Consider the following 20,427-nt stretch of genomic DNA (forward strand, 5'->3'; position numbering starts at 1 on the left):
GCGCACGCTTGCTGCACTCGGGGTTGCCGTGGTTACCAGCAGGCCGCCTCATCCGCCGAGTGACATCTAGCGGGCCACCTTTAATACGTTCATAAGCGCCCGGCGGACAATAAAAAACAGACACACACACGTGCTTTTTGTGGATGTGGGTCAGGACTTGAGGCGCTATGAGGAATGTGTGTGTGTGGGAAGGGGGGCAGAGGGCCTCAATAAGATCCCAGCCGGTGTTTAAACAAATAAATGCTTTGTAAAGCCTGCGAATGAAGCTTTCTCTGTTCTTGGCGGCGCCCGAAAATAGAATCACAATTCACGTATTAAGTTTTGCTCGGAAGGTCATGAACCTTCAAATGTTCTACAAAATGAAGGAGATCAAGAAAAGTGACATGACAGGATGCTTTCTGGTCTAATTGCAAAAAAAAACGCAATGTGTAAAAATCAATCAATAATGAATGAACAAAAATTCCCCAAAAGTACCCCAAAAATGACAAAGGACATTAGCACATAACAATTGAAGTTTTTACATTGACAGGACATCATTTTAAATCACAAGAATTTAGAATGCATCGAAAAATCACCAATGTAATCTGCCATAAATCTAAAACCAATCAAATTTTTAATCATTACAAATAAGAGGGAAGGAAACCACATTTTTACACTTTTTGCACAACTGTGAAACGGTTGATTGAAGTCATAAATACGTCAAAGGGGATTTACTTCAAGTTAGAACTTGATTTTTAAAAACTGAAACTATTATCCCAAAAATATAATGCAAATGTTATTTTAAAACTGCAAAGTAAAATCCTACCTTTTACATAAAAAAAACTGATATACAAAAAAAAATACATAAACTCACTTCTGCATAAAAAAATCAAAATTTTGCATCAAAATATAAAATATCAAAAGACATTCAACGGAATAGTAAAATGACATTTTTTAATTGGAAAAAATATACATGGATAAATTTCCATAAGATCCTTTTTTTTTACTTTGCAAGTATCGTAAAATGTTCGTCTGGTTTTCAGTTTAAAGATTAAAAAAAAGACAAAATGAAGATGTCCATAGAAAATGTAAATTAAGGTGCCATTGTTTTACATAAATCATATTTCGTTCAAGTGCTCATTTTCATTTGCCAGCCGGCATGAGACATGACTGGCCAATCTTGTGTGTGTGAAAGAGAGAATCTGAGTCAGCCCGTGCATGGCGTCGTCAAATATAGAAGTGCAACTGCCCCCTCAAATGTTTTCTTCTAAACTGAAGTGCAATTCGACATGTTGTGTATGTATTCCCAAAATGGCTTGGTTGTCACGACAACACAAACCTGACCTTTGACCTCATGAGCGAAGCAAATGGCCATCAGCGTCCCCCGAGAATGTGCAAAGCGCATCTGTTTTGATGTCGGTTGCCATCTTGAACGCCATTAGCGCCCAATGGCGACTTCCACTCTCTCATGTGTGTGTGTGTGTGTGTCTGAACCAATGTGTCTTAATATTTGTGTGCGTTGTGCGCAGGTGGACGAGTTGTACGAGGCCTTCTGCATCCAGAGTCGCCTGCGGGACGGAGCCAGCCGCATGAAGCAGGCCTTCACCTGCTCGCCCTCCACCAAGGCCACCAAGGAAAGCATCGCGGAGGTCAACCGGCGCTACAAAGAATACACCGAGGTGTGCCTCTCGCGACCAAGAAAACCGCCCCCTCCCCCCACAAGCACCATAGCGCGATTTGATGCCGCTTGTCTTTTTCAGAAAATGAGCGCCTTTGAGAGCGATCTGGAGAACCTGCTCGGGGAATTTCACATCAAGATGAAAGGTGAGCGTCAGCGGCTGGAACTTTTTCTGCTGGCCGCAAGTGGTGGTTGTTGCTTGAAATTGAAGCCGTAATCCGATTTGTCGTCGTTGTTTGAGCCCAGGAAAGTCAAAATGTCTTTTTTTTCTCTCTTTTTTTCCCCCCTCCGTTAGGTTTGGCAGGCTTTGCTCGTCTCTGTCCGGGAGACCAGTATGAGGCAAGTTATTCTTATTATTCTTTAAGAATACAAGCCCAGTGTGATTTAAAACAAAAGCTATATATACAGTGTGTGTGTGTGTGTGTGTGTGTGTGTGTGTGTGTGTGTGTGTGTATATATATATATATATATATATATATATATATATATAGTAGATACTTTGTAATGTAGGAAAATATGGGGGGGGAAATAAAATATAGAAATGTAGGTGGGAGTTTTTTTTTTAAAGCATGATAAATAAATGTACAGTAATGTACATTAATTGATGTAAGGTAAACTGGGTGGAAATTATTTGAACTTCATTCTAATTCAAAATGTATCATCGATTCAAATTCAAGAAATTGGGAATCATTTTGAAATGCAATAATAATGAAAATGTTGAGGGTCTTAAAAATACGGATTCAATGTATGCAGTATAAATCAAGGTCAGTGGAACATTTGATGTTAAAAAAAATCTTAAATCTAAAAATGAAATGAATTCAATATTTGAGATTGCTTATAGTATAGTTTGCCATTAAATATTTGAACTGCGATTGGCTGGCAACCAATTCAGGGTGTCCCCCACCTACTGCCCGAAGATGGCTGGGATAGGCTCCAGCAGCCCCCGTGACGCTAGCGATTCGGAAGATGAATGAATAAATATTTGAATGATGAATCAAAGAAAAGTTAAAATAAGTACAGAATCAAACTTGGAATGAAAAAAAAAATCTAACAAGAAATTAAGTGAATGTTTTCATAACTGAGCACCATTTTTTTTATGAACAAATATGGTCATTTTATATTTTTAACACTGCATTTGAGTACAAAAGGAAATGGGCTGTTGATGCGTCGCTGCGTTTAGTTTCTCTTCCCCCCGAATTGCGGATCCATGTGTTCACTGGGCGCCGCCTGTGACACTCGCAGATCTTCATGCGCTACGGCCGTCAGCGGTGGAAGCTGAAGGGCCGGATCGAGGCGAACTCCCGCCAGAGTTGGGATGGCGACGGGATGGTCTTCATGCCGCTCATCAGCGACTTTATCAATATCAAGGTACAGTAATCCCTCGTTTATTGGGGTTAATGGGGACCAAAATCACCTGTGATAAACGAAAATCAGACGAAATACGAAAATAGCGCCCCCCCCCCTCCGTATAGGTACATGTACATAATATTTGGAAGGCCAAATTCCAGAAGTGTTCTGGAGGACTCTCAGGGTGAAGTCACTTTATTTGTGTTGATGCACCATGGACTCAGCAAGGTTTTGTGTTTTGCTGCCATCTTGTGGCACATGCGCGCAATTACAAGTCCCTGTGCAATGTAAGCTTTGGCAACTTGCGCATAATTTTTTGCGCGTGGCCTCAGGTGACGGAGCTGAAGGGGCTGGCCACCCACCTGCTGGTGGGGAGCATCATCTGCGAGACCAAGGAGCTGTTCACCGCCATGCCGCAGGTGGTGGCCGTGGACGTCAACGACCTGGCCACCATCAAGCTCAACTTGGAGGTCACCTGGTTGTAAGTCGGCGGCTCAACTCTTCACGTCAGTGTGTTGTCAGTGCCGCTGCAATCATTTTTGTGGAGACACAATTTGAATTCCGGGGTGGCTAATCAAGTGTCCCAGTGTCCCTTCCCCGCTCGCCCGTTTGCTCCCTCGCGGTCGGTGACGTTGATGTGTCTCGCCAGCCCCTTCGACGCGGAGGACCTGACGCTGTCGTCGGGCAACGTGAGCAAGGCGGCAGCGCTGCAACGGCGAGTGTCCGTCTACAGCCAGGGCACCCCCGAGACGCCCACCTTCCAGGACGCGTCCTTCTTCGTGAGTAGCGCCAACGTCGCGTCACTTAATTGTGTGTCGAGTATGCCGTCACCTCGTGCCACCATCCGCCTGCCTGCCTTCCCAAACTAACCTTGCCCAACCCCCAACCGTGCGCGCAAAGACGCGGCGCCGCCCCCCTGCCGAGCGCCAACGCCCGTCCTTTCTGCACGCGCTCGGGGGCGCCCTCCTGGAAGCCATCCGCCGCGCCCGCTCCTTCGGCGAACTGTCGGCGCCCAGGCCCAAGGCCAGCCTGGAGGTCTACGTGAGTGCGTGGCATGGCCCCTCCCCAACGCGAACCTCGCTAACTGACTTTCCTCCATGTTTGAAATGTGTCTGCATGGGCTTTCCAAGTGGCTGCCATTTCCTCATTTCGTCCTTTCGCTTTCGCTGTTCTTGCAAAGTGGCAACTGTTGTCCTCTTTAACAACAACAAAAAAGTTCAATGCATGCAAATATTGACTAAAACTGTTTAAATTGAGTCAGTCTTCATACAAATATTTTTTTACGGGGGAGGGGGGGTAATCTGTAAGTCATATTACAAAAATAAATGATTATTAAAATTATTTTATAAACATTTCCCATGGGTATTATTTTTTTCTCTGGTGTAGTTTCCCTTTTCCTCAGGGTCAACTTGTCATAAAACAACTTCTTTATTTATTCTTAAATTGACAACTTCTGACTCCCCCCCCCTTCCCCCCCCCTCCCCTGCCATCATCAGTCAACACTCCCAGACGACGTGTTTGAAAATGGCAGCGTGTCGGAATGCAAGCGTCTGTCATTCGCCTTCTCGGACATCTCCAGCCCAAGCCCGGCGCCCAGCTCGCACTCGCCGGCGCCGTCCAACCCAGATATCACCATCACGCCGCCGGACACGGATGCGTCCGCCTCGCCCTGCAGGCTGCGGGAGGGCTCCATCGCCGAGGAGGAGGAGGACGAGGAAGGCGGCGGTGGCGGCGGCGAGACGGATAGCGGGACGAGCGGCAGCCTGGAGGACTCGGAATGGGAACGCACCGAGTCCCAACGAAACGGGCGCACGCCCGCCGTCTCGCCCGAGGACGTCTTCCTGGACCACGCCGAGCACCTCAAGCCTGTCCAGTTGGAACAAGGTCGTAACACTTTGAACGTTTTGCAGCTCTAGTTTGTCTTTGTTGATTGTTTTCAAAATAATGACTTTTTTTGGGGGGGGGGGGGGACATAAAATTGCAAAAAATCTCAGGTAAATGAAAAAAAATCTGTTTTCTAAGAATGAACTGTCAAGTCTGTTCTCAGAAAATATATTCCCATCCATTCATTTACCGCTGCTTATCCTTTTATATTTTTATAAAGTATGTAATTACAACTTTTCTCAAGAAGGGGCTTTTTTCCTTGTAAAATTTTTACTGTATCATAAAGGGACAATATTTTTCCTTTATGCGTATTGTGAAATTTTATGAAATCATTTCATTTGCTCCGCCCCCAAAATTGCTCACAATCTTTTTGGGTCAAATGGCTTTTTCCTGATGTCAACTTTTTGACATCGGACACCGATTTAACTTTTTTTGTCAAGAACTTTTTACCGTAAAATGTGAAATAAATTCAGCTTTTCTTTATTCTTGTAAAATGACAATTCACCTAAAATTATTTCTCATTTACCATATTGGCCCGAATACAAGATGGTCCTGATTATTAGACGACCCCTTTCAAGACTCAAGTTTGAAAAAAGACTTTTTGAACACCAAATAAATTTTGATAAAGAAAATAATGACCATAATAATGATCTGAAACAAATGATTCTAACAATATATTTGAGAGAAAAAGCATGTTATTTTGCCTCATTCAAATCTTAATATCTGAACATTTAAATATGTAAACTAAATGCAATCACATTCGTCAATGAATGGCTTCTGGTTTTTGAAATGTAAATGACATCATAACTTCTCCTCAGCAGCCGATCTTCGACCCGCTTTTGTCGCTATGTTTCTCCATTTTCTGTTATCTCTTCTATTATTTTCTTCTCACGGCTATTTTTTATTTTTCTTCTTTGTGACAGGGGTTCGCTTTGGCCTGGGGAGTCAAGTTCAGCATTCGCTTCAATGATATCTGGCGCCATCTAGCGTCGTTAATTGGTATAACGTGTAGACCTCTAATATAAGACGACCCCCACTTTTTCAGTCTTATTTCAATGCAAAAAACACCGTCTTATATTCGGGCCAATACGGTGTATCATTATGACAATTTCAGATAAACAATCTTCCACAAATTCAAAAGTTCCCAAGATGATTTTGCCATCACAAAAATAGTTACTGACTATGAATTACCACAGACGACGACGATGACAACGGCGGCAACCTGACGCGGCAGCTGGTCAAGCAGCTGACGTCGTCATCAGAGGCGGATGATGAGGGCGGCGGCAACGTGGAGGTGGGCCACGGGCTGCTGGTGGAGGGCGGCCTGGAGGACGCCGTCCACGGCCTGCTGCTGACGCTGGAGACGCTGACGCACCGATGCCGAGAGCTGCAGGACCTGGAGCAGGAAGTCATGCGGCTGGAGGACCTCTTGAAGGTGACCGGCTCATGTTTGCTAGCCCCGCCCCCCTCCTTTGAATAATGTCGCCCTCACACCGAATGTCTCCGCTCAATACTTGGCTTCCTCAGTGCCGCCTGCCGGGCCACAGGAGCCGCTCGTCCAGCCTCAGCCTGACGGTGGAAAGCGCGCTGGAGAGTTTCGACTTCCTGAACACGTCCGATTTTGACGATGACGACACTGGCGACGACGCCACCGTCGCTGCCGCCGCCGTCGTTCTGGCCACGCCGCCTAAACCGCACAGGTCGCCGCCGTTCGACAGCGATGCTGACAGAATCGGGTGAGCTTCAAACGTTCAGATTCGGTCTCCTGTTTTGATGCAATAACATCAACAGGTGACAATTGCAAATATCAATTAAAAAACTGTTTTCACTTTTTTATTTGATGTACTGTATATTAGTGCACTATCCACTCAATATTTAAGGAAATCTAAGAAGAAATGAATCAAACTACATAGTGAATAAAAAAAATTAATAAAGCCATTTTGCTGCAGTAATTGTACAAATGAAAATTAACCATATGAATATAAATGAAGAAATCAAGCAAACCAAAATAATTGTTGAGTAGATGACTCCTCCCCAAAATAATTGTTTCGTAAATATACTTAGGGTTGAGAGAGAAAATAAATTGATGTCATAAATTATTGCAAATTTTTTTCCATAAATTATTCACAAAGTACACAAATGTAAAATACAAATAAATCTATTCCGCTAACGTTGTTCAATAAGTTGTACAAATAGAAGATGCAGAGATCAAATACTGTATTGGCCTGAATTTAAGACGGCCCTGATTATAAGACGACCCCCTCTTTTTCAAGACTCAAGTTTGGAAAAAAAAAAGACTTTTTGAACATCAAATACATTTTTATACGGAAAACAATGACAGTACATCTGAAACAAATGATTATAACAATATATTTGGGAGAAAGAGCATGTTATTTTGCCTCATTCAAATCTAAAGTGCAATCACATTTGTAAATGAATGGCTGCTGGTTTTTGAAATGTAAATGACATCATAACTTCTCCTCAGCTGCCGATCTTCCACCCACTTTTCTCCAGATTGTCGCTACGTTTCTCCATTTTCTGTTATCTCTTCTATTATTTTCTTCTCTTTTCTTTCTTACCGCTATTTTTAAATTTTCTTTTTCGTGCTACCGCTATTTTAATTTTTATTCTGCGTGACTTTGGCCTTGGGAGTCAAGTTCAGCATTCGCTTCAATGATATCTGGCGCCATCTAGCGTCGTGAATGGGTATAACGTCCATACCCCGAATATAAGACGACCCCCACTTTTCCAGTCTTATTTCAATGCAAAAAACACGTCTTATATTCGGGCCAATACGGTATGTTGTGAAATGAATTATAGAAACGCATTAACAAAGAGTCCCCCACTGTGTCATAAATTAACTTTTGCACAATCCCCCAAAATTGCCAAAAATACATCACAATAGTCGCGATAAAAATGTCAATTATTTTTTATACGGTGTCAAGAAATTGTCATAAAATAAATTAGACAGTGAACTGATGAAAGATGAAATGATGCAAGCTCTCTCAAATATGTCAATCATTTCTCCTTTTTTTTTCGCATTATTTACTTTGCGTGTGAACAGAGGACAGCAGGCGGAGGCGCGAGGGCACCTGAGCGAGGCGTTGACGGAGGACACGGGGGTAGGCAACAGCGTGGCCGGCAGCCCCCTGCCTCTCACCACCGCCAACGACAGCCTGGACGCCGCCCTCGCCGTGCACCTGCGCTACTGCCGTCGACTCGTCCAGGTACGGCCGACCACCTCACGTAGACGGGCCTCGATGCAATTTTTGGGAGGCCGACCCGCTCCAATTTCAAATCAAGAAATAGTTTGAGTGACGCCGTCGAATGGACTTTTCCGCTTGCGCAGGTTTTGAGCAGCGGCGTGAGCGTGTGGCGCCGTCGTGGCCTCCTCCTCAAGTTGGCTTCTCAGACAGCGCTGGTGGAGGGGCTGGCTGAGGTCATCGTGGACCACCCGGGCCCGCTGACATCTCCCACCCAGGGTGCGCACCCGCGGACACGCGCCGTTGAGTTTGCCGCCACGTTGTCGCCGCGCCCTGACGCTCCCGTCTCCGTTGCAGCGGCACCTGGCCTGGCGGAGCCCGACGGGCTGATGGCGCTGTGGGCCGAGTGCAGCGGCTCTGCGGGACTCTTCCACACCGCGCTCGAGCGGGTGGCCAGTCACATGACGAGGCGCTACCAGGGAACGCTGAGGGAGAAATACCCGAAGAGTTGGCAAGCAGGTCGCAATTTTGTTCTCATTTGTGTCTTATGGCGCTTTTTACAATGTGTACAATTTTGACCTTTTTGTAAACTTGTCAATGTAAATGACAACCACTTTTTGGGAGGTGTAAAGGAGATAATTTTCCACTTTTGCTAAATGAAGACTCATCCAAAAGGAGAATTTTCCCGAGCACCAATTTTTAAGAATATTTATCAAAAAAAAAAAAGACAACCTTTTAAAAACTTTGAAGGTTATAAAACAACTGAAAACAACAGGCACTTTTTTCCTGGACGTTTTTCTCACAAAATTAGAATTATGAGCTTTGAAATTACTTTTCATAAAATGATAACCTGTTGATAACATGTTGAAAATAAAGGGGTGTCAAACTCATTTTTTGTCGTCAGCCACTTCGGAGTTGAGGCTTCCCTCGGCGGGCCGGTGCAAAATCTCAACGTTATTTATTACCCGTAACAATTTGACATTTCGGTCCAGATATCAGCAAGAATCATGATCGTTGACACGCATGATTTGCTCCCGCGGGCCACATAAAATCACATGGGGGGCCAGATCTGGCCCCCAGGCCTTGACTTTGACACCTTTAAAAAATACTAATAGAGCCTTTAAAAAAAGCTATTAGAATAATACCATTCTACAAAATGTACTTTTTATTTTTTAACTTGCTGGTGTAAAAATGCCGGCGGTTCCCCACCCCCCACCCCCCACTGCCCCCCTCATACGTCCCCGTTGTTGCGTTGCAGTGATCCCTTTGGTGGTGCGCGAGATGGTGGACGCAAACGACTTTCCCGAGTGCAACGGCCTGAGGCAGGACGTCGTCACCGTTTTTCAGTTCCACGCGTACGTGGCGCAACGTCAAGTCCACGACATGGAGACCCATCTGCTGCACTTGGCCGCCGAGGGTGAGCTCGAGTCACAGTTTATTCCTCCCCCCCCACCCCCCCCCCCTCCGTTTGAGTATGTAGAAAAACAATTTGGATAACAAATCAATATTTGTTTTTTATTACAATTGTATAATAAAATGGAACAATGACAGCAAACCACGTGTTTTTTTTTTTTTTTTCCCAGAGTCATTTGCAGAGAGGTTGCGCAGCGGAGACTGCTCAGCTCTGGAGGAAGTGCCAGCGTGGGGCCTGTGGCCTCACAGCGCCACCCTGAGGACACTGGCCTCACTGCTCCTCGCCGCCGACGCAACCGTCAACAAGGCGGCCGCCGATTACCTCGCCGCCGCCGCGCCGCACACCCATTTTAGGAACAAGGTCACTTGTGGCTTCCTTTCACATTATCTCCTTTTTAAAAAAAATTGTTATCAAACCATAACGTGTTGATGTAAACGTCACGAAAATGTTTTCACGTCACCAGGCGGTGGAGTGTTACACCGAGTCGCTGTCGGAGGCGGGCGTCCACAGCCAGAGGGCGGCGTGTACGGCGCTCAATTGCCTGCAGGTTACTGGACGGCTCTCGCCAATATTTTTGATTGCCCGTATTTGGCCCCCGCAACCTGAAAGATTGTGCCTCCTTTTTTTTTCGTGATCGGCAGGCAGTGGAGAGCATCCGAGCTGTGGTGGCGCTGTGCGACTCAGCCGACGAGGAGCTGCGACACGTTGCCATCAAAACGCTGCTCATGTTCGGTCAGTCCGTCAGCTCCATTCTTTCATCGAGATCGTTCAGCACAATATACTCTGGGTCTTGTAAAAGTCCAAATGCTGTAAAATGGCTGTCAGTGAATGTTTTTAACACCCCCCCCCCCCCTCCCCCTCCAGGTGAGGAGGGTCGTCTGGCCTACGAGCAACTGGACACAGTGCCGGGGGAAATGATTCGCTCGGGCACTTGGCGGGGAAGCGCCGTCACCACCGCCTTCTAAGACAGCAGGACGGGGGAGTAGGGGGGGGGGGGATAATTAACATCTCGTGAACCGAATCTCTGCACACCACAAGATGCGCACACAACCACAAGAATATTTTTGGGTTCAACTGGAAAAGCACAATCGTTCACTGGACACGGCACTCGCGACTTGCTCACGTCTTCACTGGTCACTGTAAAAGCTCAACTGTTTTTTTTTTTCTCGATACCACACTTTTGCACTTGTAAACGCGCGGCCAGTCGGTATATTTAAGTTTGTAAAGTGTTACGTGCGGACTTGCAATGCGTTCGGGTTTTTTTTTATGTGCAGGAAAATGCAAGGCGCCGCGTGGCGGGTGAGTTGATTTGGTCCTCTTCAATATGTGTCGTTTTCCAAGTGCAATTCTATATGGAAATGTGATTTTTATTTATTCTTCGCATTAATATTTTCTCCCGCTGCGTTACGTGCGGAGGACTTGGTGTGTATGGATTGTACGTTTGTTCTGTACTTAATCCGGTGCTTTACTTTTTAAAAATATTAAAGAATATGGCCTCTATTGATTTAATTTGAGTATTTTTTTAAAATATTAGATGATTATTGTGGCGATGGCGCTCTATATTCCTGAACAAATAACAAAGCTATTCACTTAATGACTGCAGAGATTTATTCTGACCATAACAAATTTTTGTTTTTGAAATGAGAATGTATGTTCAACTTGGACTTCCATTTTGGCCCGACGAGGAAAGCACAATCAAAACAAAACTCCTGCTTGAAAAGCCATAATGCTCCCTGGAAACAAGTGCTCCTATTTTAAAAAAAAAAGTATTTTGTATAATGTCATTTGTAAATGTGTGAACTTTCGAGATAATTTTGTTCCCCTGTGCTTTGTTTCAATTTGATATGCGCAAAATAAGCATGACAGTATTTTCTCGCTCTTCACCTGTTTTTTTGGGGGTGGGGGGAGTGACAAGTGAAATGAACCCCGCGACGTTTGGACGAACAGTTGCAGGCGAGGATGCGCGTCTGGAGATGGCATCATTTCTGTCGTCTGTGTGACTGCACTGTCGGTGGCACTGGTTGCTTTGCTCTTTACAAGTTGCAATAAAGTTTATTTTTGCATACTCGCAGCATGACAAGCAATGGAGCATATTTTTTTTAGCTATTCAGCGTGCGCAGTTATACATGGCACCGGTAGTCGACTGGTTAGTGCGGGGGTCGGCAACACGCGGCTCCAGAGCCGCATGCAGCTCTTTAGCGACATCTAGTGGCTCCCTGGAGCTTTATAAAAAATATTTGAAAATGGGCCAAAAACGGCCTTACTACACTATTGTTTTTTTTGGCTCAAAAACGATTTTCTATACTGTCGTTTTTTTTGTCTAAAAACGCCTTACTATACTATGCTGTTTTTTTCTTCTAAAAACGCCTTACAATACATGGTCGTTTTTTTCCCATCTAAAAACGCCTTACTATACATGGTCGGTTTTTTTCTTCTAAAAACGCCTTACTATACATGGTCGTTTGTTTCGTCTAAAAACGCCTTACTATACATGGTTGTTTTTTTCGTCTAAAAACGTCTTACAATACATGGTCGTTTTTTTTCATCTAAAAACGCCTTACAATACATGGTCGGTTTTTTTCCATCTAAAAACGCCTTACTATACATGGTCGTTTTTTTCATCTAAAAACGCCTTACTATAAATGGTCGTTTTTTTTCATCTAAAAACGCCTTACTATACATGGTTGTTTTTTTCGTCTAAAAGCGCCTTACAATACATGGTCGTTTTTTTTCATCTAAAAACGCCTTACTATACATGGTCGTTTTTTTTTGTCTAAAAACGCCTTACTATTCCATGCCGTTTTTTTGTCTAAAAACGCCTTACAATACATGGTCGGTTTTTTTCCATCTAAAAACGCCTTACTATACATGGTCGTTTTTTTCATCTAAAAGCGCCTTACTATAAATGGTCGTTTTTTTCGGCTAAAAACGCCTTCCTATACATGGTCGTTTTTTTCGGCTAAAAACGCCTTACTATACATGGTCGTTTTTTTCGGCTAAAAACGCCTTACAATACATGGTCGTTTTTTTTTCATCTAAAAACGCCTTACTATACATGGTCGTTTTTTTTTCATCTAAAAACGCCTTACTATACATGGTCGTTTTTTTTCCATCTAAAAACGCCTTACTATACATGGTCGTTTTTTTCGTCTAAAAACGCCTTACTATACATGGTTGTTTTTTTTGTCTAAAAGCGCCTTACAATACATGGTCGTTTTTTTTCATCTAAAAACGCCTTACTATACATGGTCGTTTTTTTTGGTCTAAAAACGCCTTACTATACCATGCCGTTTTTTTCTTCTAAAAACGCCTTACAATACATGGTCGTTTGTTTCGGCTAAAAACGCCTTACTATACATGGTCGTTTTTTTCGGCTAAAAACGCCTTACTATACATGGTCGTTTTTTTTCAGCTAAAAACGCCTTACAATACATGGTCGGGGTTTTTTTCATCTAAAAACGCCTTACAATACATGGTCGTTTTTTTTTCATCTAAAAACGCCTTACAATACATGGTCGTTTTTTTCGTCTAAAAACGCCTTACTATACATGGTCGTTTTTTCTCATCTAAAAACACCTTACTATACATGGTCGTTTGTTTCGTCTAAAAACGCCTTACTATACATGGTCGTTTTTTTCAGCTAAAAACGCTTTCCTATACATGGTCGTTTTTTTTCATCTAAAAGCGCCTTACAATACATGGTCGTTTTTTTCATCTAAAAACGCCTTACTATACATGGTCGTTTTTTCTCATCTAAAAACACCTTACTATACATGGTCGTTTTTTTCCGTCTAAAAACGCCTTACTATACATGGTCGTTTTTTGCGTCTAAAAACGCCTTACTATACATGGTCGTTTTTTTCGTCTAAAAACACCTTACTATACATGGTCGTTTGTTTCGTCTAAAAACGCCTTACTATACATGGTCGTTTTTTTCAGCTAAAAACGCTTTCCTATACATGGTCGTTTTTTTTCATCTAAAAGCGCCTTACAATACATGGTCGTTTTTTTCATCTAAAAACGCCTTACTATACATGGTCGTTTTTTTCGTCTAAAAACGCCTTACTATACATGGCCGTTTTTTTCAGCTAAAAACGCTTTCCTATACATGGTCGTTTTTTTTCCATCTAAAAACGCCTTACAATACATGGTCGTTTTTTTTCATCTAAAAACGCCTTAATACATGGTCGTTTTTTTTCGTCTAAAAACGCCTTACTATACATGGTCGTTTTTTTCGACTAAAAACGCCTTACTATACATGGTCGTTTGTCTCGTCTAAAAACGCCTAACTATACATGGTCGTTTTTTTTCATCTAGAAACGCCTTACGAGACATGGTCGGTTCTTTTCGGCTAAAAACGCCTTACAATACATGGTCGGTTTTTTTCCATCTAAAAACGCCTTACTATACATGGTCGTTTTTTGCGTTTAAAAACGCCTTACTATACATGGTCGTTTTTTTCGTCTAAAAACGCCTTAATATACATGGTCGTTTGTTTCATCTAAAAACGCCTTACTAGACATGGTCGGTTCTTTTCGGCTAAAAACGCCTTACTATACATGGTCGTTTTTTGCGTTTAAAAACGCCTTACTATACATGGTCGTTTTTTTCGTCTAAAAATGCCTTACTATACATGGCCGTTTTTTTCAGCTAAAAACGCTTTCCTATACATGGTCGTTTTTTTTCATCTAAAAGCGCCTTACAATACATGGTCGTTTTTTTCATCTAAAAACGCCTTACTATACATGGTCGTTTTTTTCGTCTAAAAACACCTTACAATACATGGTCGTTTTTTTTCATCTAAAAACGCCTTACTATACATGGTCGGTTTTTTCGTCTAAAAACGCCTTACGATACATGGTTGTTTTTTTCGTCTAAAAGCGCCTTACAATACATGGTGGGTTTTTTTCATCTAAAAACGCCTTACAATACATGGTCGTTTTTTTTTCATCTAAAAACGCCTTACAATACATGGTCGTTTTTTTCGTCTAAAAATGCCTTACTATACATGGTCGTTTTTTCTCATCTAAAAACACCTCACAATACGTGGTTATTTTTTTGGTCTAAAAACGCCTTACTATACTTCATTTTTTTTATGTAAAAACGCCTTACAATACATGGTCGTTTTTTTCATCTAAAAACGCCTTACTATACATGGTCGTTTTTTTTTGTCTAAAAATGCCTTACTATACCATGCTGTTTTTTTCTTCTAAAAACACCTTACAATACATGGTCGTTTTTTTCGGCTAAAAACGCGTTACTATACATGGTCGTTTTTTTTCGGCTAAAAACGCCTTACAATACATGGTCGTTTTTTTCATCTAAAAACGCCTTACTATACATGGTCGTTTTTTTCGTCTAAAAATGCCTTACTATACATGGCCGTTTTTTTCATCTAAAAACGCCTTACTATACATGGTCGTTTTTTTCGTCTAAAAACGCCTTACTATACATGGTCGTTTTTTTCGTCTAAAAACACCTTACAATACATGGTCGTTTTTTTTCATCTAAAAACGCCTTACTATACATGGTCGGTTTTTTCGTCTAAAAACGCCTTACTATACATGGTTGTTTTTTTCGTCTAAAAGCGCCTTACAATACATGGTGGGTTTTTTTCATCTAAAAACGCCTTACAATACATGGTCGTATTTTTTTCATCTAAAAACGCCTTACAATACATGGTCGTTTTTTTTTCATCTAAAAACGCCTTACAATACATGGTCGTTTTTTTCGTCTAAAAATGCCTTACTATACATGGTCGTTTTTTCTCATCTAAAAACACCTCACAATACGTGGTTATTTTTTTGGTCTAAAAACGCCTTACTATACTTCATTTTTTTTATGTAAAAACGCCTTACAATACATGGTCGTTTTTTTCATCTAAAAACGCCTTACTATACATGGTCGTTTTTTTTTGTCTAAAAATGCCTTACTATACCATGCTGTTTTTTTCTTCTAAAAACGCCTTACAATACATGGTCGTTTTTTTCGGCTAAAAACGCGTTACTATACATGGTCGTTTTTTTCGGCTAAAAACGCCTTACAATACATGGTCGTTTTTTTCATCTAAAAACGACTTACTATACATGGTCGTTTTTTTTTCATCTAAAAACGCCTTACTATACATGGTCGTTTTTTTTGTCTGAAAATGCCTTACTATACCATGCCGGTTTTTTCTTCTAAAAACGCCTTACAATACATGGTCGTTTGTTTCGGCTAAAAACGCCTTACTATACATGGTCGTTTTTTTCGGTCAAAAACGCCTTGCTATACATGGTCGTTTTTTTCGGCTAAAAACGCCTTACTATACATGGTCGTTTTTTTTCGGCTAAAAACGCCTTACTATACATGGTCGTTTTTTTCGGCTAGAAACGCCTTACTATACATGGTCGTTTTTTTCGGTCAAAAACGCCTTGCTATACATGGTCGTTTTGTGGGGAGCTAAAAACGCCTTACTATACATGGTTGTTTTGTGGGGCCTAAAACGCCTTACTATACATGGTCGTTTTTTTCGGCTAAAAACGCCTTACTATACATGGTCGTTTTTTTCGGCTAGAAACGCCTTACAATACATGGTCGTTTTTTTCATCTAAAAACGCCTTACTATACATGGTCGTTTTTTTCGTCTAAAAATGCCTTACTATACATGGCCGTTTTTTTCAGCTAAAAACGCTTTCCTATACATGGTCGTTTTTTTTCATCTAAAAACGCCTTACAATACATGGTCGTTTTTTTCATCTAAAAACGCCTTACTATACATGGTCGTTTTTTTCGTCTAAAAACACCTGACAATACATGGTCGTTTTTTTTCATCTAAAAACGCCTTACTATACATGGTCGGTTTTTTCGTCTAAAAACGCCTTACTATACATGGTTGTTTTTTTCGTCTAAAAGCGCCTTACAATACATGGTGGGTTTTTTTCATCTAAAAACGCCTTACAATACATGGTCGTTTTTTTTTCATCTAAAAACGCCTTACAATACATGGTCGTTTTTTTCGTCTAAAAACGCCTTACTATACATGGTCGTTTTTTCTCATCTAAAAACACCTCACAATACGTGGTTATTTTTTTGGTCTAAAAACACCTCACAATACGTGGTTATTTTTTTGGTCTAAAAACGCCTTACTATACTTCATTTTTTTTAATGTAAAAACGCCTTACAATACATGGTCGTTTTTTTCATCTAAAAACGACTTACTATACATGGTCGTTTTTTTTTCATCTAAAAACGCCTTACTATACATGGTCGTTTTTTTTGTCTGAAAATGCCTTACTATACCATGCCGGTTTTTTCTTCTAAAAACGCCTTATAATACATGGTCGGTTTTTTTTCATCTAAAAATGCCTTACTATACATGGTCGTTTTTTGCGTCTAAAAACGCCTTACTATACATGGTCGTTTTTTTCAGCTAAAAACGCTTTCCTATACATGGTCGTTTTTTTTTCATCTAAAAACGCCTTACAATACATGGTCGTTTTTTTCATCTAAAAACGCCTTACTATACATGGTTGTTTTTTTTGTCTAAAAACGCCTTACTATACATGGCCGTTTTTTTCAGCTAAAAACGCTTTCCTATACATGGTCGTTTTTTTTCATCTAAAAACGCCTTACAATACATGGTCGTTTTTTTCATCTAAAAACGCCTTACTATACATGGTCGTTTTTTTCGTCTAAAAACACCTTACAATACATGGTCGTTTTTTTTCATCTAAAAACGCCTTAATACATGGTCGGGTTTTTTCGTCTAAAAACGCCTTACTATACCTGGTCGTTTTTTCGACTAAAAACGCCTTACTATACATGGTCGTTTGTCTTGTCTAAAAACGCCTTACTATACATGGTCGGTTTTTTTTCATCTAAAAACGCCTTACTAGACATGGTCGGTTCTTTTCGTCTAAAAACGCCTTACTATACATGGTCGTTTTTTTAGTCTAAAAACGCCTTACTAGACATGGTCGGTTCTTTTCGTCTAAAAGCGCCTTACAATACATGGTGGTTTTTTTTCATCTAAAGACGCCTTACAATACATGGTCGTTTTTTTCATCTAAAAACGCCTTACTATACATGGTCGTTTTTTCTCATCTAAAAACACCTCACAGTACGTGGTTATTTTTTTGGTCTAAAAACGCCTTACTATACTTCATTTTTTTAATGTAAAAACGCCTTACAATACATGGTCGTTTTTTTTTTCATCTAAAAACGACTTACTATACCATGCCGTTTTTTTCTTCTAAAAACGCCTTACAATACATGGTCGTTTTTTTCGGCTAAAAACGCCTTACAATACATGGTCGTTTTTTTTTCATCTAAAAACGCCTTACTATACATGGTCGTTTTTTGCGTCTAAAAACGCCTTACTATACATGGTTGTTTTTTTCGTCTAAAAGCGCCTTACAATACATGGTGGTTTTTTTTTCATCTAAAAACGCCTTACAATACATGGTCGTTTTTTTCATCTAAAAACGCCTTACAATACATGGTCGGTTTTTTTTTCATCTAAAAACGCCTTACAATACATGGTCGTTTTTTTCATCTAAAAACGCCTTACTATACATGGTCGTTTTTTTTGTCTAAAAATGCCTTACTATACCATGCCGTTTTTTTCTTCTAAAAACGCCTTACAATACATGGTCGTTTGTTTCGGCTAAAAACGCCTTACTATACATGGTCGTTTATTTTGTCTAAAAACGCCTTACTATACATGGCCGTTTATTTTGTCTAAAAACGCCTTACAATACATGGTCGTTTTTTTTCATCTAAAAACGCCTTACTATACATGGTCGTTTTTTTTTCATCTAAAAACGCCTTACAATACATGGTCGTTTTTTTCGTCTAAAAACACCTTACAATACATGGTCGTTTTTTTTTATCTAAAAACGCCTTACTATACATGGTTGTTTGTCTCGTCTAAAAACGCCTTACTATACATGGTCGTTTTTTTTCATCTAAAAACGCCTTACTAGACATGGTCGGTTCTTTTCGTCTAAAAACGCCTTACTATACATGGTCGTTTTTTTCGTCTAAAAACGCCTTACTATACATGGTTGTTTTTTTCGTCTAAAAGCGCCTTACAATACATAGTGGTTTTTTTTCCATCGAAAAACGCCTTACAATAAATGGTCGTTTTTTTTTCATCTAAAAACGCCTTACAATACATGGTCGTTTTATTCATCTAAAAACGCCTTACTATACATGGTCGTTTTTTTCGTCTAAAAACACCTTACAATACATGGTCGTTTTTTTTCATCTAAAAACGCCTTACTATACATGGTCGGTTTTTTCGTCTAAAAACGCCTTACTATACATGGTCGTTTTTTCTCATCTAAAAACACCTCACAATACGTGGTTATTTTTTTGGTCTAAAAACGCCTTACTATACTTCATTTTTTTAATGTAAAAACGCCTTACAATACATGGTCGTTTTTTTCATCTAAAAACGACTTACTATACATGGTCGTTTTTTTTTCATCTAAAAACGCCTTACTATACATGGTCGGTTTTTTTTGTCTAAAAATGCCTTACTATACCATGCCGTTTTTTTCTTCTAAAAACGCCTTACAATACATGGTCGTTTGTTTCGGCTAAAAACGCCTTACTATACATGGTCGGTTTTTTCGTCTAAAAACGCCTTACTATACATGGTCGGTTTTTTTTCATCTAAAAACGCCTTACTATACATGGTCGTTTTTTTCGTCTAAAAACGCCTTACTATACATGGTCGGTTTTTTTTTCATCTAAAAACGCCTTACAATACATGGTCGTTTTTTTCGTCTAAAAACGCCTTACTATACATGGTTATTTTTTTGGTCTAAAAACGCCTTGCTATACTTCATTTTTTTCATCTAAAAACGCTTTACTATACATGGTCGTTTTTTTCGTCTAAAAACGCCTTACTATACATGGTCGTTTTTTCGTCTAAACGCCTTACTATGCAATGTCTTTTTTTTTTCATCTAAAAACGCCTTACAATACATGGTCATTTTTTCATCTAAAAACGCCTTACAATACATGGTTATTTTTTTGGTCTAAAAACGCCTTACTATACTTCATTTTTTTCATCTAAAAACGCCTTACTATACATGGTCGTTTTTTTCGTCTAAAAACGCCTTACTATACATGGTCGTTTTTTTCGTCTAAAAACGCCTTACAATACATGGTCGTTTTTTTTCATCTAAAAACGCCTTACAATACATGGTCGTTTTTTTCATCTAAACACGCCTTACAATACATGATTATTTTTTTGGTCTAAAAACGCCTTACTATGTATGGTCGTTTTTTTCGTCTAAAAACGCCTTACAATACATGGTCGTTTTTTTCGTCTAAAAACGCCTTACTATACATGGTCGTTTTTTTCGTCTAAAAACGCCTTACTATACATGGTTGTTTTTTTCGTCAAAAAGCGCCTTACAATACATAGTGGTTTTTTTTCCATCGAAAAACGCCTTACAATAAATGGTCGTTTTTTTTTCATCTAAAAACGCCTTACAATACATGGTCGTTTTTTTCATCTAAAAACGCCTTACTATACATGGTCGTTTTTTTCGTCTAAAAACACCTTACAATACATGGTCGTTTTTTTTCATCTAAAAACGCCTTACTATACATGGTCGGTTTTTTCGTCTAAAAACGCCTTACTATACATGGTCGTTTTTTCTCATCTAAAAACACCTCACAATACGTGGTTATTTTTTTGGTCTAAAAACGCCTTACTATACTTCATTTTTTTAATGTAAAAACGCCTTACAATACATGGTCGTTTTTTTCATCTAAAAACGACTTACTATACATGGTCGTTTTTTTTTCATCTAAAAACGCCTTACTATACATGGTCGGTTTTTTTTGTCTAAAAATGCCTTACTATACCATGCCGTTTTTTTCTTCTAAAAACGCCTTACAATACATGGTCGTTTGTTTCGGCT

At 40.4% G+C, this 20,427-nt stretch overlaps 1 protein-coding gene across 7 annotated transcripts in view; it reads left to right on the plus strand.

The window, feature by feature from the left end:
• ripor2 (RHO family interacting cell polarization regulator 2) overlaps positions 1-11,576 on the plus strand; it is a 34,135-nt gene extending 22,559 nt beyond the window's left edge. For 4 of the 7 annotated variants that reach the window (XM_052071041.1, XM_052071045.1, XM_052071047.1 and 1 more), the window contains exons 7-25: positions 1,509-1,658; positions 1,740-1,803; positions 1,953-1,996; positions 2,900-3,025; positions 3,337-3,485; positions 3,654-3,783; positions 3,905-4,045; positions 4,501-4,891; positions 6,085-6,323; positions 6,416-6,624; positions 7,953-8,115; positions 8,238-8,370; positions 8,449-8,610; positions 9,350-9,508; positions 9,675-9,865; positions 9,969-10,052; positions 10,147-10,237; positions 10,370-11,419; positions 11,453-11,576. In XM_052071041.1, coding sequence (XP_051927001.1) covers positions 1,509-1,658; positions 1,740-1,803; positions 1,953-1,996; positions 2,900-3,025; positions 3,337-3,485; positions 3,654-3,783; positions 3,905-4,045; positions 4,501-4,891; positions 6,085-6,323; positions 6,416-6,624; positions 7,953-8,115; positions 8,238-8,370; positions 8,449-8,610; positions 9,350-9,508; positions 9,675-9,865; positions 9,969-10,052; positions 10,147-10,237; positions 10,370-10,470 — 2,727 coding nt within the window. In that variant the 3' untranslated portion in view covers positions 10,471-11,419; positions 11,453-11,576. The remainder of the gene's footprint in view (positions 1-1,508; positions 1,659-1,739; positions 1,804-1,952; positions 1,997-2,899; positions 3,026-3,336; positions 3,486-3,653; positions 3,784-3,904; positions 4,046-4,500; positions 4,892-6,084; positions 6,324-6,415; positions 6,625-7,952; positions 8,116-8,237; positions 8,371-8,448; positions 8,611-9,349; positions 9,509-9,674; positions 9,866-9,968; positions 10,053-10,146; positions 10,238-10,369; positions 11,420-11,452) is intronic. The other 3 variants (XM_052071042.1, XM_052071044.1, XM_052071046.1) reach the window with 3 other exon arrangements.
• Positions 11,577-20,427: the final 8,851 nt, after the last annotated feature.

Source organism: Hippocampus zosterae, chromosome 7, assembly GCF_025434085.1.
Source record: "Hippocampus zosterae strain Florida chromosome 7, ASM2543408v3, whole genome shotgun sequence".
In the NCBI taxonomy this organism is placed as follows: domain Eukaryota; kingdom Metazoa; phylum Chordata; class Actinopteri; order Syngnathiformes; family Syngnathidae; genus Hippocampus; species Hippocampus zosterae.